The 19461-nt window shown below is 45.9% G+C and overlaps 1 protein-coding gene across 1 annotated transcript; it reads left to right on the top strand.

Moving 5' to 3' along the window:
• Positions 1-1113: 1113 nt before the first annotated feature.
• On the top strand, positions 1114-6329 carry LOC119269241 (sulfite exporter TauE/SafE family protein 5-like). Its single transcript, XM_037551038.1, has 4 exons — positions 1114-1971; positions 5319-5459; positions 5575-5727; positions 5816-6329. The coding sequence occupies exons 1-4, from the start codon at positions 1195-1197 to the stop codon at positions 6122-6124; spliced, it is 1380 nt and encodes a 459-aa protein (XP_037406935.1). The 5' UTR covers positions 1114-1194; the 3' UTR covers positions 6125-6329.
• Positions 6330-19461: the final 13132 nt, after the last annotated feature.

Raw genomic sequence — 19461 nt, 5'->3', positions numbered from 1 at the left:
CGATACTCGCCAAGTCAAACAAGGAACGATTATTTCCTGACGGAGTCTAAGTTGCTAGTAAATTACTCCCTCCGTTCCGAATTACTTGTCTCGGAAATGAATGTATCTAGAACTAAAATACATTTAGATACATCCATTTCAGGACAAATAATTCCGAACGGAGGGAGTATTATTTTGCATAATATTGGTTTCAGAAAATATTCACAAGATAGATAAGGAAATATTGCCTTTTCTAGGCCGAAAGAGTTCATTCTTGGGAGTGAGGATTTTTGGCTCAATGGAACCTTAATTTTTGCAAAAATTGAAGGTTAACCTTGTAAGTTTCAAAAGATTCTGTGTAGATGTATAAAAAATCAGAATTTTTGAAACTTGAAAAGTTGATTCTTGATTTATTTCGGGCTCCACAGAATCTGACCTCCATTAGCAATTTCTGGTTTCTTGGAACCTTTTGATCAGATCATATTATCTCCTTTTCTCCATTAGCTTTTTTCTGCTCGCTGGGTATACATTCCCTTTCAGATTCTGCACACGCACTTGCGTAGTAGTTGTTCTCATCCACAAAGCGAAAAAAAAGGATTTCAAGCGTTGACAACCTTGGTCGATGAAGGTTGTACTGAGAAACAATTATTCAGTGTTATTTACAACTCCAAGCCATCTAGTTGTACGGATATGGTCTTCTGGTCTCAAAGAAACCTATAAAACGAGGAAGAGAACGAGCGTTTTGGTATCTTCACAGAGTCCGGACAAAGAAAGAACTTTAGAATTGGGCCAGGTAAGATAATACTAGTACTATATCACATTGAAGTGTCATTATTTTTTAAAATTTTGCGGGGAACATTGCAGTGCTACCATTGTTATACACTATTTTTATTTGCAGGAACATATTAGTGTTATATGCACTTCCATGTAACTGAGTGGACATTTGCAATTGGGACGTTTTGACATTCGAAAAAAAGGGGACGTTTTGAAGTGGCATACCATCTTCTTCTTTTTCTTTAGATCTGAAGCTAATTTTCTGCATTTGTAACGATTCAAATCCTTTTCATAACCCAGTCTTTTCGTGTCACGCACACCCAGACGACCCGCATATAAAACCTGCAGCCGCAAGGCACGAGCATCTCGCCTCTCACCTCCCACCTCCCACACAGAGCCGCCAAAAACATCCTGCAACAAGCAGAGCGAGCGAGACAAAACATGTCGTGGACTACTCGAGTCATCCCTCTCCTCGTCGCCGCCACCTCCGTCTGCTTCCTCTCCGCCGCCGCGGCGTCCAATTCCACCTCGTCACGCCCCGGCCACCACCTCCTGGCCCGGCTCTCGCAATGGCGGGAGCACTACCTGTCCGACCCGTCCTCGCACCACGCCGGCGGCGTGCGCCGGCACACCGTCCTGGCGTGGGTCCTGGCGTTCCTGGCCGCGTCCGTGTCGAGCGCCGGCGGCGTCGGCGGCGGGTCGCTGTTCCTGCCCGTCCTGAACCTGGTGGCGGGGCTGACCCTGAAGCGCGCCACCACCTACTCCTCCTTTATGGTCACCGGCGGCGCCGCGTCGAACGTGCTCTACAACCTCTGGCGCGCGCGGGGGCGGCCGGCGCTGATCGACTACGACATCGCGCTGCTGTTCCAGCCGTGCCTGCTCCTGGGCGTCAGCATCGGGGTGGTGTGCAACGTCATGTTCCCGGAGTGGCTCATCACCGCGCTCTTCTCGCTCTTCCTCGCCTTCTGCACCGCCAAGACGTGCCGCGCCGGGGCCAAGATCTGGCGGTCCGAGAGCGCCGGCGCCCCCGCCGCCGCGCGTCACGACCACAAGGAGCCCCTGCTGCTCGGCGGCCTCCCGCAGCCCGTCCAGGACGACGGAGGCCAGGCAGCTCGCAATGGCGGCTCCGGGTTCCCGTGGAAGGACGTGGCGGTGCTCCTGGTGGTGTGGCTGTGCTTCTTCCTGCTCCACGTCTTCATCGGAGATAAGCACGGGAAGGTATGGCCTGCGTGCTCTCTCCTCCGCTTCCCTCGTGTAGGCCGTTGGAGCTGCCGTTGCAGCAGTGCAGGCCATGGACCCGCTCCATAGACCATAGGAAGGCGTCCGCGCCAGTGCGCATATAGGATAGGGGCGCACAGGCACAGTGCAAGCACGAGAAGGGAAACGGATAGGTCGATAGGCCAGGTCGGCAACGGCAGTACGTAGACGAGAAGCCAAGCCAAAAGCAACGGCAACGGCAGTGCGCGTTCGTAATCACGTCTAGGGGATAGGGGATCGCCTGTCATTCTTTGCTTGGCACTATGCTCCTCTTTTTTTGATGCACCGGAAAGGAGTGGCTAGCCCCTTCTTCTCCTTTTCTGCTTTGGCGAAATGTCACTGCCATGTCGCTTGGAGGGTTAGGTTCGTTTTCTGTGCTTTCCCGGCCTTTGTAGCACTAGCACGTCCGTCCTCTCTAAAACATGCAGCAGCTGAGCAAAATATGGCTACTTCCGTGAATATACTCTCTCTCTCCGTCCCAAAAAGCTTGTCGCTCACTCACCGGGGCAATTTTGAATGAAAATGTTCTAGTATTTCTCATGTGGTGACTATGACTCAAGTTGACTTATAAACAGTTGTTTTGATAGTTGTTGGATCAAAATTCCCATCCTTTTGCACTTGCAATAATCCCGAAACCGGATCATAAGATTCACAAGGTGACATATAAATAATTAATTATTTGTCAATTGACTGAGAAATAGCAAAGCCGCATTTCTTTATATGGCCGTTGAGAGGTAGGGAGCACGAACCACCCTTGCGACCATCGGGCGGTATATATATTCTTTTTTAGAAATATACTCATCCTAAAATGTAAGGCCCTCAAAGTTAAACCTAACTCTGGCCACTAATTTGACTAACAAAGTGTCACAAAACTTATGTCACGTGGAACTTCTTTCGAATTCAAATCCAACACTGTACTTTTTGTGACATATATAACTTAAAGTTTACTCCCTCTGTAAACAAATGTAAGATGTTTTAGGTTTAAAACGTCTTACATTTGTTTACAGACGAACCTTAGTTAATAACTTCACGATCAAAGCTAGACTCAATTGCGAGGGGCTTATGTTTTAGGAAAGATGGGGTAGTGTTGTTTCCCTTCCACTAGCCCTATCTATCCCTTCCCAGTAGCTCTTTGCATCATATGATGCACACAAAAACCAGTTTTGACAAACGGTACCAAATACAATAGTCTGAATAAAATAAGGAAAATGATTTTGAATCCCAGGCTCCAGCGAGCCCATTTATCAAAAAATTAAAAAAAAAGGTTTGAAATGTCAAAAAATACTGAAACAAATTGACATGTACCTATATAAGTGATCTATGTATCTATAAATTTACACGTAATATGTGTTTCTGTAATGCTTGCAAAAAAGACAAATACAATGATTTTAAAAAATGAATGTCAATAATTTATATTTTTTTTAGCTAAACCTGGTAAAACATTTCCCGATGAACTTATACTCACACGTAGAATACATCTATACATATATGTCTTTTTTCCCAGAAGGCTTTGACATATTTAAATATGAATTTTGATTTTTTTAAGGGGTTTACTCGAGCCCGGGTTCCAAAACAGCCCACTCAGATGAATACTCTCTCCGTCCGAAATTACTTGTCAGAGAAATGGACCGAGGGGGTACGTTTTAAAAAGGGAGAATTTTTTTTATTGTTTATCACTTTATCATTTTAACTGAAAAATTGCTGGTCATCTCAAAAAGGAAAAACTGAAAACTGCTGGAAGGCCCTGACAGCCGGTAACAAACAAATTGCAAATGTTGTGGCAAAGCGACTCGCCACACACAGCCTGCTTTTGAATGGTAAATACTGAAACAAATTGATAAATCGTACCTATATAAGTGATCTATGTATCTATAAATTTACACATAATATGTGTTTCTATGATGCTTGCGGAAAAAAACAAATATGAGGATTGTAAAAAATGAATGTCAAGAATTTGTATTTTTTAGCTTAACCTAGTAAAACATTTCCCAATGAACTTATAAGGCTTTGACATATTATATGATTTTTTTAAAGGGTTTACTCAAGCTCGGGTTCCAATACATTTCTCTGACAAGTAATTCCGGAGGGGGGGGGGGAGTGGTATGTTTAGAAAGGGAGAAAAAAAGTATTGTTGATACTTTATCATTTTAACTGAAAACTGCTGGTCAACAAAAAAAAACCTGAAAACTGCTGGAAGGCCCTGACAGCCGGTAAAAAACAAATTGTATTTCCTCCGTTCCAAAATTCTTGTCTTAGATTTGTCTTGATATGGATGTATCTAATACTAAAAAGTGACTTGATACATCCATATTTAAACAAATCTAAGATAAGAATTTTGAGACGGATGAAGTAAATATTGTGGTTGCCTTCGGCAAAACGACTCGCCACACACAGCCTGCTTCTCCTTCGTCCAACACGGCCATGTCGGCAGGCGCTAGCACCAGGTTGTCCACCAGCGAGGCAACACTAGAACCAACGTTCTAAATTAAGAGTACTAACATTTATTTTTCTTGCTTTGTAGCAAAATTGTCAGCATCCATCTCAGTCATTTTCTTTTCTATCTGCTTGACACCGGTTCAGAATCATGTGTTATATACTCCCTTCGTCTCAAAATAAATGTCTTAAAATTTAATACAATTTTGTATTAAATTAATATAAAGTTGAGACATTTATTTTGAGACGGAATGAGTACTACTTATATAGACATCGCACTTCACATAGATCGGCCGGTAATGGGAAATGATCAAGAGTCTAGCCAGCGTCTAGGTTCATTCTACGCTTCAACTAGCCATTTGTCTCCCACAGTATTTTTTAAAGTCAACTAGCTACCTAGCCATGGCATCAAAATAAAGCTAGCATGGATATACCTGTCAAACTTTGTCCAAGGCAGGGATCGCCTGTTAAACTTAAGTTATCCAGCGAATGGACAGCACAAAGCATTAGTTTAAGGCAGATAACCTACTCTATTACTCCCTCCGCCTGGAAATACTTGTCATCAAAATGAATAAAAAAAAATGTACCTAGATGTATTTTAATTCTAGATACATCTTTTTTGTCCATTTTAATGACAAGTATTTTCGGACGGAGGGGGTACTACTACGAGTAGTTAAAAGGTCACGTCCATGGGTGGGAAGCTGTTTTCTGTGCTTGGAATCGGGTCTTTGCGCCTGTCCACATTCATTGTGCACAGGATCGAAAGAGTCACTGGAGGCTCGCACCTCTGACGGTAGACGTTTGCGTCCAATGATCCAATCGATAATATGAAACGCATAGACGATGACTTCATCAATGTAATGCTGTCTGTGCAGGGAGTGATCAGCATAAAGCCCTGCGGGGTAGCATACTGGCTCGCCACCGTGTCCCAGGTGCCCTTCGCCGTGGCTTTCACAGCCTATATCATATACGCAAAGAGGAAGAAGCAGGCTCCACATCACCACGAAGATGGCAAGGTAGTACGTAGACCAATTAATTCGTCGTGTTCTCAACTTCTGATTGGTAGAAATTGAATGGTAATACAAATGAGACTGAATGAATCTTGCCCTGGACATTCATGTACTCATGCAGGCAAATTCTTCTGTGCACACTAAGACGGAGACTTTGCCCGCGCTCGCGCTCCCGCTGGCCGCTTTCGTGACCGGATCTCTGAGCGGCCTCTTCGGCATCGGCGGAGGGCTGCTTCTCAACCCCGTACTCCTTCAGATTGGGATACCCCCGCAGGTATACAGAGACTACGACAGTGCATGCATGTGTAATTTGTAAGCTATTAGATGATCACACGTTCGACGTGCCTACTTTTCATCTGTAGACGGCGGCGGCGACGTCTTCGTTCATGGTGCTGTTCTGCGCGTCCATGTCGATGGCCCAGTTCATCCTGCTGGGCATGGACGGGATCGGGGAGGCCTCGGTCTACGCGGGGATATGCTTCGTCGCCTCGATCGCCGGGGTGGTCCTGATCGAGCGGGTCGTCAGGAAGTCCGGGCGGGTGTCGATGATCGTGTTCCTGGTCACCGCCATCATGGCGCTCAGCACCGTCATCGTCACCTGCTTCGGAGCCCTAGATGTCTGGACGCAGTACACCGGCGGAGCGTACATGGGGTTCAAGCTGCCTTGCTGACTGGCATTCGTCAGCACGTAGTTTCTACTACATGCATATATGAGAGCATGGGTGAGACGTGCTTAGTTACTACTTGCTTCTTCTGGCTTGGCGTTTATGTCTTCTCTGAAGAAAGGTTTTGTTCTTGGTGTTGCTATGGCTTTTTATGGGCTATGCGTAGTCCCGTGTGAATAAATATGTGCTTCTGGAAGAAGTGTTAGAATAAGTCCGAGGCATTGCCGTCGATCATCCGAAAACCAAGCAATCACACAAACACGACACCGAGATTTGTTAACGAGGTTCACCGATATGGCTACATCCCCGGGGCTTGACTATGGGCGCTCCTCCTCATGACGCCGTCACAATACCGCGCACTGGCCACTCGGGCGCCGACACACACCGCCGGCCCCCCCTTGCGCGTCTGTGCTATTATGTTGGCATAGGTTACATCGTGTGTCTACCTCCGCTATATATGAGAGGCCTAGGATACAAGTGTCCTATTAGGACACAACTCCACATCCTATGTAAACACAATACAACTCCTAGTTCAATTGTAACCTACCTTATACACTATATTCGACACAATTTTAACAAACTCTACCTTGGCGAATATTCTCCACCACCTTGAATTCGTCAATGCGTCAAACTTCCATGTACAGTAAACTTGAGCTTATCTTGTGAGTACCACTGCTACTCCAAAGACTCCATATGACTCCACCTGCAACTTGTAGTCCCTTCTTTTCATGACCACAGTCAACACTCGAGCGAAATTAAGTTCCACATTACTCTAGTTTGCGCTCCCAACTTCCAGAGTATCAGTCCAACGTCATCACACACTGATCACTAACATGCGTGAAAGTGAACAACTCACATATTGGGTGTCACACATAAGAGTTACCTGATCTCAACATCACCGCTCCTTTCTTGACCGCCTGTCTGAAACTTGAAGGAATTTTACCGTTGCTTGTAGTCATCCCGAGTCAAATTCGCAATTGTCTCACCACATGTATGACCACCAGAGCCCTGGCCCGTCTCCATGACCGGTGCATACCGCACGCCTCGCCGCTATTACCGCGTCGAGCCTCCGCTGTCCTGGTCGAGTCTCAAGGGTCGCGAACCCACACCATTCAACCCCTACTGCAGAGTACCGCCGATCATCATCGACCGATGACGAGTTTCACGCTTCCATCAGACCACTGGGCTCCAGTCCAAATTGCATGTCACTCGTTTTTCCTCCTTGCTGAATAGGTTTCGATTCCCTGGATCCTTGCACCGTAGCCCCTCAATCCAGCTCCACCTTCAACATGACTCCATGGTAGATGATCAGCCCACCCTCGCGCCCCGTCAACTTCAAGCTCCGTGTGCACCGTCTTGAATCAACCCCGCGTCATAGTCTTGTCGAAATCACACAAGCACTCAGGCCCGTGCCGCGTGTTTCCACGCCAAGAAAACGGTCACCATCAGCACCACGCTCATATGTCGTCGTCGCCGATCCCACCACCGTCTTCTGTACCAACCGACATCCCAGTCGATCCGTCAGACAGTCCAGTCCAACCCAGCCGAAATTAACCGACTGCAATCATGCTCCACCTTGCATCATGACCACCTGCACATCTCCGTGCATTGATTGACGCCCTGTGTTTGCGTGATCCTCATGACGTGCTTGTCCGCACGCCTCCATAACCTGTCCACGTGTTCCAAGCCTTCACAACAAATCGACTCAAAAAAAAATTCCATGCAACTGCACAATTTTCCTTTTCTCTATTTGTTTTTTAGCTTCTCCGTGCACCTTGTACACACTCGTGACCCTGGCCGGTTCCTTTTTTGTCTCAAAACAAATCCCTGTACGTGACTCCTCTAGCTCTCACGCGCGTGGCTCATGGAGCACACCCACCAGCAGCCGGCCATTGCCTAGCCAGCCCGCACCGGTCTACTGTCAACTGGGCCTCCTGCCCGAGCTGGTCAGCCACGCCCTGGTCAACCGCTGCACCTGCAATGGGCCGCCGGCCCGGTGTTGCTCCGCACGACGCCAGCTCCTCGCTGGGGCCTCCAAACGCGGGGTATGCCAGCTACCGCCGGGTCGCTTCCGGTCAGATTCGATCTGATCTGCTGACTGCCACCTGCACGCGACAGCCGCCCGGTCGGCCTCGATCCGAAGGCCACAGGAGCCCGCATCGAATCGATTTGCTGTGTACCCGCGTGCCAAGCGCCGCCAGCCTGCTGCACGTTATCACGCCGAGACCGCTTCCGATTGCTTCCATGAAGATTACGACTCGACTAATACATCTGCTTTGCATAGTAACTCGCCGATGACTTATCCCGTATTACGATTGCTTCCTGCAGACTTCCGTCGACGCTTTCTTCCTTCCTTTAGATCAATCTTTAAATAACCTAGCTTATGATACCACTTGTTAGAATAAGTCCGAGGCATTGCCGTCGATCATCCGAGAATCAAGCAATCACACGAGCACGACACCGAGATTTGTTAACGAGGTTCATCGATATGGCTATATCCCCGGGGCTTGACTATGGGCGCTCCTTCCCATGACGCCGTCACAATACCGCGCACCGGCCACCCGGGCGCCGGCACACACCGCCGGCTCCCCCTTGCGCGCCTGTGCTATTATGTTGGCATAGGTTATATCGTGTGTCTACCTCCGCTATATATGAAAGGCTTAGGATACAAGTGTCCTATTAGGACACAACTCCACATCCTATGTAAACACAATACAACTCCTAGTTCAATTATAACCTACCTTGTACACTATATTCGAGACAACTCTAACAAGAAGCTTACATGAGACAGTGAATCTGCGATCATGAACAGGCCAACAGTGGTGGAACTAGCTAGTTAGGCCTGCGTGATCTAGCGTATAGTTGATAAGTGCTACGAATTGTATGCACCACGTGTTATTCGTTACTGCCGCTATGCCTTTTCATTAACACAATAGTTACATGTCAGTCGCCTGACTTTTGAATTTGGGTCAATCGATTTTGAATTGAATGGAGAAATAGCGGGCAGGAAGAAGCTCGCCAGCAGGTTACCCCATCATCTATCTTAGGGTGTGTGTGTGTGGGGGGGGGGGAGGGAGGGGGGTTAGGGGGGGCAGCACGACAGTGGTGCAAGTTCGCCGGAAAAAAATCGGTCATCGCCGAGTCTGGAGTGATGGCCAGGGCTGGTGGCAGGATGGCGGTGGGAGGAGGTTCCGAAGAAGGCTCCGGCCGCGGGTGGTGGTGGCAAGCGGTTCGGCCGGCCGGCCGTGCGGCGGTATGGGAAAGGAGACGAGCTGGAGGAAGAGGAAGGATTGCACGCCGTTGGATCTGCATCCGATGTGTTAAACTAATCAACTGACCCCAATTCAAAATCAATCGACTTACTTATAGCCACGCCCTTTCATTAAAGACCAGGGATAGAAACATACTCCCTCCTTTCCGGTTTATAAGACTCAATTCAAAAATCTCACCAACCAAGGTAGATGATGAGTGGTAGAATATTTTTTGTAGTTTGCAAAAGCACCCAATTAATGCTCTTGTTTTTCTCAAAAAATTATGTTTACAAATGCATTAATTGCAATGCATCCATGCATAAAGTGCATGCATTGGTCAGTTTTCTCTTAATACTTGCATGCAATGATTTAATGCACCTTGAAGTCTGAACATGTGATGAGGAACAACCAAACTGAGCCTCATAAAATGGAAAAACTAAAATTTTAAGATAAGCCTTATAAACTGGAAAGGAGGGAGTACAAGCTGTATGTCAGGAAAAGAGAAAGCCAAAAGCCAAAATAGCAACATGAAAAGCACAAAGTCCTGTGGCCTTATTACGAGAGGTCACGACTAGCCACATGAATTTTGATTTTGCTTTCCATTTTGAGTTTCCAAAGCTTAGAGAGGTCACGACTAGCGATGCTAATTAATAGACGCTCCATCATAATTGTACTTTCTTCGTTTTTTAGTTCACATATAAAGTTTGGTCAAAATCAAGTTTTATAAAGTTTGACGAATTTTATATTAAAAAATATAAACATTCATAATATGGAATCAATATTATCAGATGCATCATGAAAAGTATTTTCATACTATATAGTTTTAGTATTGTAGATGTTCATATTTTTTATATAAATTTGATCAAACTTTGTGTATTTTGACTTTGACCAAATCTTATATGCGGAGTAAAAAGAAACTGAAGGAGTACATAGGCAGTATAAGAATTATACTAGTAGTACTAGCCATCATAGTTCTGGATCTCCTAACCATTTGGCTGCTGTAATATTTGGTCTTCCACTTCAGGTTTACTTTTGTTAGGTTTCTTTTGGTGCTTGTAAGAACTATGATTGCTTCTTTTATGGAAATCAGGGGAAACCCTTTCTACTAAAAAGTGTACGAATTATATGCACCAACTGATCAATGCTTCTCATACGGAGTATCTCGTTTCAGTTTGTGATACATCACACCCCTACAAAGCGTCTAAATACATACGTACAGTAGTTGACAAAACTAAATTGTCGCTCTCTAGTTTACAAAACGATTTTATATTATGAGACGGAGGAAATACTACTGTATTAATTAGCAGCATATTCGCATATTCTAAGTTCCGGAAGGTCTCAGCTGTTAAAGACCTGGATAGAGCAGCAACGAAATAGAGTGGATAAAGCAACAAGAACAAGTAGTAGAAGCAGAGAACTGAGGATAGGCAGCAGCAGCAGTTAATAGTATTGAGAGCAGAGAGATACAGGTTTGGATCTAGGTTTAGAATACTGAGACACATAGAAGACACAGAGGAATGAAGAGCACCTTTTTTTTATTTTGAGGAGAAGGAATGGAGAGCACCCGGACGCGTCGTCGTGCTCCTCCTAGGCTTGCGTTGCGAATATGGGGCCTTTGGTAGAGGCCACCTCGGAAAGAAAAAAAAAGATCTAAACATGTAATAGTGGGTTCAGCCCAAAAGTTGAAATGAAGTATATAAAGAAATAAGAAAATAGAAGCAGGAAATCACTAATTAAAGAGTACTCATTGCAAATAACACTTCACCTTCCCAGGTCGTGACAAGTGGTGCACACGCAGCGTGCCACTTGTCACAACCTGAGAGTTTTTTTTCGTAGATCCGTATATTCAAAATGTTTTATCTCTTAAACCGTGCGTTCAAATCTCGAACCGTTTTCACCGTTAGATTCTTCGCGTCCAGATCTTCAAAACTAGATCTCATTTGATAGGTTTTGACAAACTTTTTTTTTCACGAAAAAAACCGGACGAAAAAACAGAACCGGGAGCACGGATTTTTTCCCTTTTCGAAAGAGGCATGCCTGTGCCTCTAGCGAAAATACAATCGTTTCTCTCATGGAAACAAAACCGTAACTCTTGTGGAAGGAAAAAAAAAACAGAAAACACGTTTTTTTCGTTTCCGAGACGCACGACCGTGACTCTCGCGAAAGCACAACCGTGCCTCTCGCGGAAGCAAAACCGTAACTATCGCAAAAAAAAACAGAAAACGCGTATTTTTTCCCTTTCCGAGAGGTACGGTCGTCACTCTCGTGAAAGCACAACCGTGCCTCTCGCGGAAGCAAAACCCTGACTCTCGCGAAAGAAAAAAGAACAGAAAAACGCGTTTTGTTTTTCTCTTTCTGAGAGGCACGGTCGTGACTCTCGTGAAAGAAAAATAATAAAAACGCGTTTTTTTCATTTTCGAAAGGCACGGCCTTGACTCTCGCTAAAGCACAACCGTACCTCTCATGGAAGAAGAACCGTAACTCTCGCGAAAAATAAAATAAAAAGAAAACATGTTTTTTCGCGTAATTTGTTTTGATCGAAAAGCTATGGAAGACCGGGGGAAAACCAAAACGTCGAAAAAAACAAAAAAATGTTTAAAAGCCAAAAACGTGTGCAGAAAAAAATTCGAAGGGAACGTTCAGAACACGACACGTGATGAATGACTGAGAACGCGCCAAGTGGCACTGATCGTTGCGAGGCTCCCGAAGGAGCGCTCGTTAACTAGTTGCTCTCATATAAAGAGAGAGAGAGAGTAGGGCCGTCACATCAGTAGGGCTGGGCCGGCACTGTGATATGTAGCGTGGGCGACGTTTGACAGGCCGCATGTGTACAGTAATGGTTGTCCCAAAAAGTTCAAAGGTATTTTCTAATTCTAAAATAATTTGAATATGACCACTAAATAACACCATTTCAAATCCTAAAAATACGCAAAAACTTCCAAATAACACACAATATTTAGAGTTTAGGAAAAATACGTCCTGGCCAAATACATTACAAAAATAACTTTTTTTCCAAAATAAAGGCTATATCAGTCATTTTAATAATTTTGTAAAATAGTTCGAGGTATACATATATAATTTTAAAATCAATAAAATAATCAATATAATATTTAAATCATTTCCAATTCTTTAATATTGCATAAACCAGCTCTTTGATTTCATTTTGAATTGGAATGTTCATATATTTAAAAGCATCAAATAAATACTCAAACCTTCCAATTATTAAATGAATTGAGATTGTGTTTGAACATTCTGAAGAATCAGAGAAAATCCAAAATGAATATTTCAGGGAAAGTACTTTTACTCCTTCTCAAAAAATGTTTACATATTCCAAAAGTTTTCAAATATTAGATAAAACCAATAAATTAATCTAAAATATTTACTTACTTTTATTTTATTAACATTAAAAAATAATATTACAACTGGTATAGACTACAAACAAACAAAAGTAACATCCGAAAATAACCTTGCAAACAGATCATTGCGGCTTTACTAAAGGTAAGATTTTGTTATTTTGTATGATAGTACAATGCCCGAGAAAAAATTCTACATTTCTTTTTGAAAAAAATGGGACATTGCGGCTGGTACATTACAAACAAAACCAAAGTAACATGCGAGAAAAACCTGCAGACAGATCATTGCGACTTAACTGGAGGTAAGATTTTGTTATCTTTGTATGATAGTGTAATGGTAAATGTTTGACAACGGCACGCCGGCCGAACTTTGCGCCGGTCGCGTCCACGCGCGTTCTGCCCCAGCCATCCACAAAGCGACAAGTAGGATGTATGCCATCCAAATCGTTGCTTTTCTTCAACCTCCCGCGGATCCCGCCCCATCCGCCCCCCAGCTCCGCGGATCTCGCCCCATCCTTGTCTCCTGCCTCCATCGTTGCTGCACGCAGCGCTGATGCCCGCATCTCCTGCCTCCATCACTGCAGCGCGTGAATAGGTCGCCGTCGGCCATGGAAGATCGAATCCCCGCCCGCCATGGATGCAGATCTCATCCCGCCACGCTTGCAACCCCGCTCGCCATTGGATGCAGCAAGGCTGGTGACCAATCCCATTCTCGTCGATTGCAACTCCCACACGCCTCGTGCTTCTGCTCGCCGACGACGAGCCGGGCGGCGATGGACAACACCGGAGGCTTCTGCAGAACCACCGCACCCCCTCATGTTGCAACCGTTTAAAAAAAGCTTCATCCCCCTAGATGAAAAGCTTCAACCGGATGTAGAGAAAGCTACAAGCGGTCAGCGCCATCGCCAAAAAGTTACAACCGTTGACACGAAATGCTACAACCTTCGATGAAAAAAGCTTCAACCAGAATGACACAAAAAGCCTTGACCAAGCGCTGCTAAAAAGAAAATAGCTACAACTTTTGGTAGAAAAGCTTCAACTGTTGTTGGAAAAAGCTCCAAGTATTGAGAGAGAAAACTACAACTAGACACTACGAAAATAAGAAAGCTTCAACCAGCGACGGCTGAAGATGGAAGAAGATGATAAAACGCTGCAGTTTTGCTACATGCTTCAACCAGCATAGATTTTGCTACAATCGGCATAACATTTTTCTACGACCGGCATCACATTTTGCTACAACACATAGCCGGCGTTGCGTTTTGCTACAACTAGCATCACTTTTTGCTGCAACCGGCATAACATTTTGCGACATCCATCATGGCTGAGCTGCGAGGCTCGACAGCGACGACGACATTTTTGCTGCAACCGTCGTAGGCTTTTGCTACGTCCGGCAACGGGTTTTGTTACATCCGTCCATTATGCAAATGTTGCTACCTGCAACGGCCAGCTACAACCAGCGAAAACAGCGACGCTTTTTTTTGCTGCAACCGTGTCTCCATTTTGCTACAACAAACAACGAAAAATGCTACAACGGGCAATTCTATTTGCTGGAACCAGTCAATCACCAGCAAGGCGGAGCTGCATCCATGGCGTGCGCGGGCGGCGAGGTGCGGGATCCATCCATGGCGAGCGTGGGTGGCGAAGTTGCATCCATGGCAAGCGCGGGTGGCGGAGCTGCATCCATGGTGAGCGCAGATCTCTGACGAGCGCGGGCGGCGGAGCTGCATCCATGGCGAGCGCGGATCTCGGGCAAGCGCGGATGGCCGGCGAGGGCGCCCACCGGCGATGTGAACTAGATTATTGACTCTAGTGCAAGTGGGAGATTGTTGGAAATATGCCCTAGAGGTAATAATAAATTAGTTATTATTATATTTCCTTGTTCATGATAATCGTTTATTATCCATGCTAGAATTGTATTGATAGGAAACTCAGATACATGTGTGGATACATAGACAACACCATGTCCCTAGTAAACCTCTAGTTGACTAGCTTGTTGATCAATAGATGGTTACTGTTTCCTGACCATGGAAATTGGATTTCGTTGATAACGGGATCACATCTTTAGGAGAATGATGTGATGGACAAGACCCAATCCTAAGCCTAGCACAAAGATCGTGTAGTTCGTATGCTAATGCTTTTCTAATGCCAAGTATCATTTCCTTAGACCATGAGATTGTGCAACTCCCGGATACCGTAGGAGTGCTTTGGGTGTGCCAAACGTCACAACGTAACTGGGTGGCTATAAAGGTTCACTACAGGTATCTCCGAAAATGTCTGTTGGGTTGGCACGAATCGAGACTGGGATTTGTCACTCCGTGTAACGGAGAGGTATGCACAATGTGACCAAGGAGTTGATCACGGGATGATGTGCTACGGAACGAGTAAAGAGACTTGCCGGTAACGAGATTGAACAAGGTATCAGATACCGACGATCGAATCTCGGGCAAGTACAATACCGCTGGACAAAGGGAATTGAATACGGGATTGATTAAGTCCTTGACATCGTGGTTCATCCGATGAGATCATCATGGAACATGTGGGAGCCAACATGGGTATCCAGATCCCGCTGTTGGTTATTGACTGGAGAGTTGTCTCGACCATGTCTGCATGACTCCCGAACCCGTAGGGTCTACACACTTAAGGTTCGATGACGCTAGGGTTATAGGGAAAGTATGTATGCGGTTACCGAATGTTGTTCGGAGTCCCGGATGAGATCTCGGACGTCACGAGGAGTTCCGAAATGGTCCGGAGGTAAAGATTGATATATAGGAAGTATGATTTTGGTCACCGGAAGTGTTCTGGGCATCATCGATAGTGTACCGGGACCACCAGAGGGGTCCGGGGGTCCACCGGGAGGGGCCACCAGCCCCGGAGGCCTACATGGGCCAATAGTGGGAAGGGACCAGCCCCTATGTGGGCTGGGGCGCCTCCCACCAAGGCCCAAGGCGTCCTCAAGAGGAGAGGGGGCAAACCCTAGGCGCAGATGGGCCCTAAGGCCCACCCTAGGTGCGCCCCCCTCTCTCTCCCCCTTGGCCGCCTCCCAGATGGGATCTGGGGGCTGCCGCCACCCCTAGGGAGGGAACCCTAGATGAGGGCGCAGCCCCTCCCCTCCCCCTATATATACTTGAGCAAAGGGGCAGCCCAACACATGATTCAATCTCCCTGTTGGCGCAGCCCTACCCCTCTTCCTCCTCGTCTCTCGTAGTGCTTGGCGAAGCCCTGCTGGAGTCCCGCGCTCCTCCACCACCACCACGCCGTCGTGCTGCTGCTGGATAGAGTCTTCCCCAACCTCTCCTTCTCCCCTTGCTGGATCAAGGCGTAGGAGACGTCACCGGGCTGTATGTGTGTTGAACGCGGAGGTGCCGTCCATTCGGCACTAGGATCATCGGTGATTTGGATCACGACGAGTACGACTCCATCAACCCCGTTCACTTGAACGCTTCCGCTTAGCGATCTACAAGGGTATGTAGATGCACTCTCCTTCCCCTCGTTGCTAGAATACTCCATATATTGATCTTGGTGATGCGTAGAAAATTTTGAATTTCTGCTACGTTCCCCAACAGTGGCATCATGAGCTAGGTCTATGCGTAGTTTCTATGCACGAGTAGAACGCAAGTTGTTGTGGGCGTCGATTTTGTCAATTTGCTTGCCGTTACTACTCTTATCTTGATTCGGCGGCATCGTGGGATGAAGCGGCCCGGACCGACCTTACATGTACTCTTACGTGAGACTGGTTCCACCGACTGACATGCACTAGTTGCATAAGGTGGCTAGCGGGTGTCTGTCTCTCCCACTTTAGTCGGATCGGATTCGATGAAAAGGGTCCTTATGAAGGGTAAATAGAAATTGGCATATCACGTTGTGGTTTTGGCGTAGGTAAGAAACGTTCTTGCTAGAAACCTATAGCAGCCACATAAAAACTTGCAACAACAATTAGAGGACGTCAAACTTGTTTTTGCAGCATATGTTGGGTTTCGTAGTAATTTCAAAAAATTTCCTACGCACACGCAAGATCATGGTGATGCATAGCAACGAGAGGGGAGAGTGTTGTCTACGTACCCACGCAGACTGACTGCGGAAGCGTTGACACAACGTAGAGGAAGTAGTCGTACGTCTTCACGATCCAACTGATCAAGCACCGAAACTACGGCATCTCCGAGTTCGAGCACACGTTCAGCTCGATGACGATCCCTGGACTCCGATCCAGCAAAGTGTCGGGGAAGAGTTCCGTCAGCACGACGGCATGGTGACGATCTTGATGTACTACAGCAGCAGGGCTTCGCCTAAACTCCGCTACAGTATTATCGAGGACTATGGTGGCTGGGGGCGCCGCACACGGCTAAGGAATAGATCACGTGGATCAACTTGTGTGTTTCTGGGGTGCCTCTGCCTCAGTATATAAAGGAGCCAAGGGGGAGGGGGCGCCGGCCAGGAGGAGGGCGCAAGAGGAGTCCTACTCCTTCCGGGAGTAGGACTCCCCCCCCAATCCTAGTTGGACTAGGATTCCCCGAGGGGGAAAGAGAGAGAGGGGGGCCGGCCACCTCTCCTAGTCCTAATAGGACTAGGGGAGGGGGGAGGTGCGCAGCCACCTTGGGCTGCCCCTTTCTCCTTTCCACTAAAGCCCATTAAGGCCCATATGGCTCCCGGGGGGTTCCGGTAACCTCCCGGTACTCTGGTAAAATCCCGATTTCACCCGGAACACTTTCGATATCCAAACATACGCTTCCAATATATCAATCTTTACGTCTCGACCATTTCGAGACTCCTCGTCATGTCCATGATCACATCCGGGACTCCGAACAACCTTCGGTACATCAAAATGCATAAACTCATAATATAACTGTCATCATAACCTTAAGCGTGCGGACCCTACGGGTTCGAGAACAATGTAGACATGACCGAGACACGTCTCCGGTCAATAACCAATAGCGGGACCTGGATGCCCATATTGGCTCCTACATATTCTACGAAGATCTTTATCGGTCAGACAGCATAACAACATACGTTGTTCCCTTTGTCATCGGTATGTTACTTGCCCGAGATTCGATCGTCGGTATCCAATACCTAGTTCAATCTCGTTACCGGCAAGTCTCTTTACTCGTTCCGTAATACATCATCTCACAACTAACATATTAGTTGTAATGCTTGCAAGGCTTATGTGATGTGCATTACCGAGAGGGCCCAGAGATACCTCTCCGACAATCGGAGTGACAAATCCTAATCTCGAAATACGCCAACCCAACATGTACCTTTGGAGACACCTGTAGTACTCCTTTATAATCACCCAGTTACGTTGTGACGTTTGGTAGTACCCAAAGTGTTCCTCCGGTAAACGGGAGTTGCATAATCTCATAGTTATAGGAACATGTATAAGTCATGAAGAAAGCAATAGCAACATACTAAACAATCAGGTGCTAAGCTAATGGAATGGGTCATGTTAATCAGATCATTCAACTAATGATGTGACCTCGTTAATCAAATAACAACACTTTGTTCATGGTCAGGAAACATAACCATCTTTGATTAACGAGCTAGTCAAGTAGAGGCATACTAGTGACACTAAGTTTGTCTATGTATTCACACATGTATTATGTTTCCGGTTAATACAATTCTAGCATGAATAATAAACATTTATCATGATATAAGGAAATAAATAATAACTTTATTATTGCCTCTAGGGCATATTTCCTTCAGTGTCCCACTTGCACTAGAGTCAATAATCTAGATTACAATGTAATGATTCTAACACCCATGGAGCCTTGGTGCTGATCATGTTTTGCTCGTGGAAGAGGCTTAGTCAAGGGTCTGCAACATTCAGATCCGTATGTATCTTGCAAATCTCTATGTCTCCCACCTGGACTAGATCTCGGATGGAGTTGAAGCGTCTCTTGATGTGCTTGGTCCTTTTGTGAAATCTGGATTCCTTTGCCAAGGCAATTGCACCAGTGTTGTCACAAAAGATTTTCATTGGACCCGATGCACTAGGTATGAGACCTAGATCGGATATGAACTCCTTCATCCAGACTCCTTCGTTCGCTGCTTCCGAAGCAGCTATGTACTCCGCTTCACATGTAGATCCTGCTACGACGCTTTGTTTAGAACTACACCAACTGACAGCTCCACCGTTTAATGTAAACACGTATCCGGTTTGCGATTTAGAATCGTCCGGATCAGTGTTAAAGCTTGCATCAACCTAACCTTTTACGGTGAGCTCTTTGTCACCTCCATATACGAGAAACATATCCTTAGTCCTTTTCAGGTATTTCAGGATGTTCTTGACCGCTGTCCAGTGATCCACTCCTGGATTACTTTGGTACCTCCCTGCTAAACTTATAGCAAGGCACACATCAGGTCTGGTACACAGCATTGCATACATGATAGAGCCTATGGCTGAAGCATAGGGAACATCTTTCATTTTCTCTCTATCTTCTGCAGTGGTCGGGCATTGAGTCTTACTCAACTTCACACCTTGTAATACAGGCAAGAACCCTTTCTTTGCTTGATCCATTTTGAACTTCTTCAAAACTTTGTCAAGGTATGTGCTTTGTGAAAGTCCAATTAAGCGTCTTGATCTATCTCTATAGATCTTAATGCCTAATATGTAAGCAGCTTCTCCGAGGTCTTTCATTGAAAAACTCTTATTCAAGTATCCCTTTATGCTATCCAGAAATTCTATATCATTTCCAATTAGTAATATGTCATCCACATATAATATCAGAAATGCTACAGAGCTCCCACT

This window comes from Triticum dicoccoides, chromosome 3A (genome assembly GCF_002162155.2).
Source record: "Triticum dicoccoides isolate Atlit2015 ecotype Zavitan chromosome 3A, WEW_v2.0, whole genome shotgun sequence".
NCBI classification, from domain to species: Eukaryota; Viridiplantae; Streptophyta; class Magnoliopsida; order Poales; family Poaceae; genus Triticum; species Triticum dicoccoides.
This window is presented reverse-complemented; position numbering and strand designations above follow the sequence as displayed.

Bases quoted from the DNA above. Each gene is read 5' to 3' on its own strand.
- LOC119269241 (XM_037551038.1), top strand. From the start codon at position 1,195: ATGTCGTGGACTACTCGAGTCATCCCTCTCCTCGTCGCCGCCACCTCC. The intron at 1,972-5,318 runs GTATGGCCTGCG...CTGTCTGTGCAG, and splicing joins TCGGAGATAAGCACGGGAAG to GGAGTGATCAGCATAAAGCC. The intron at 5,728-5,815 runs GTATACAGAGAC...TTTCATCTGTAG, and splicing joins AGATTGGGATACCCCCGCAG to ACGGCGGCGGCGACGTCTTC.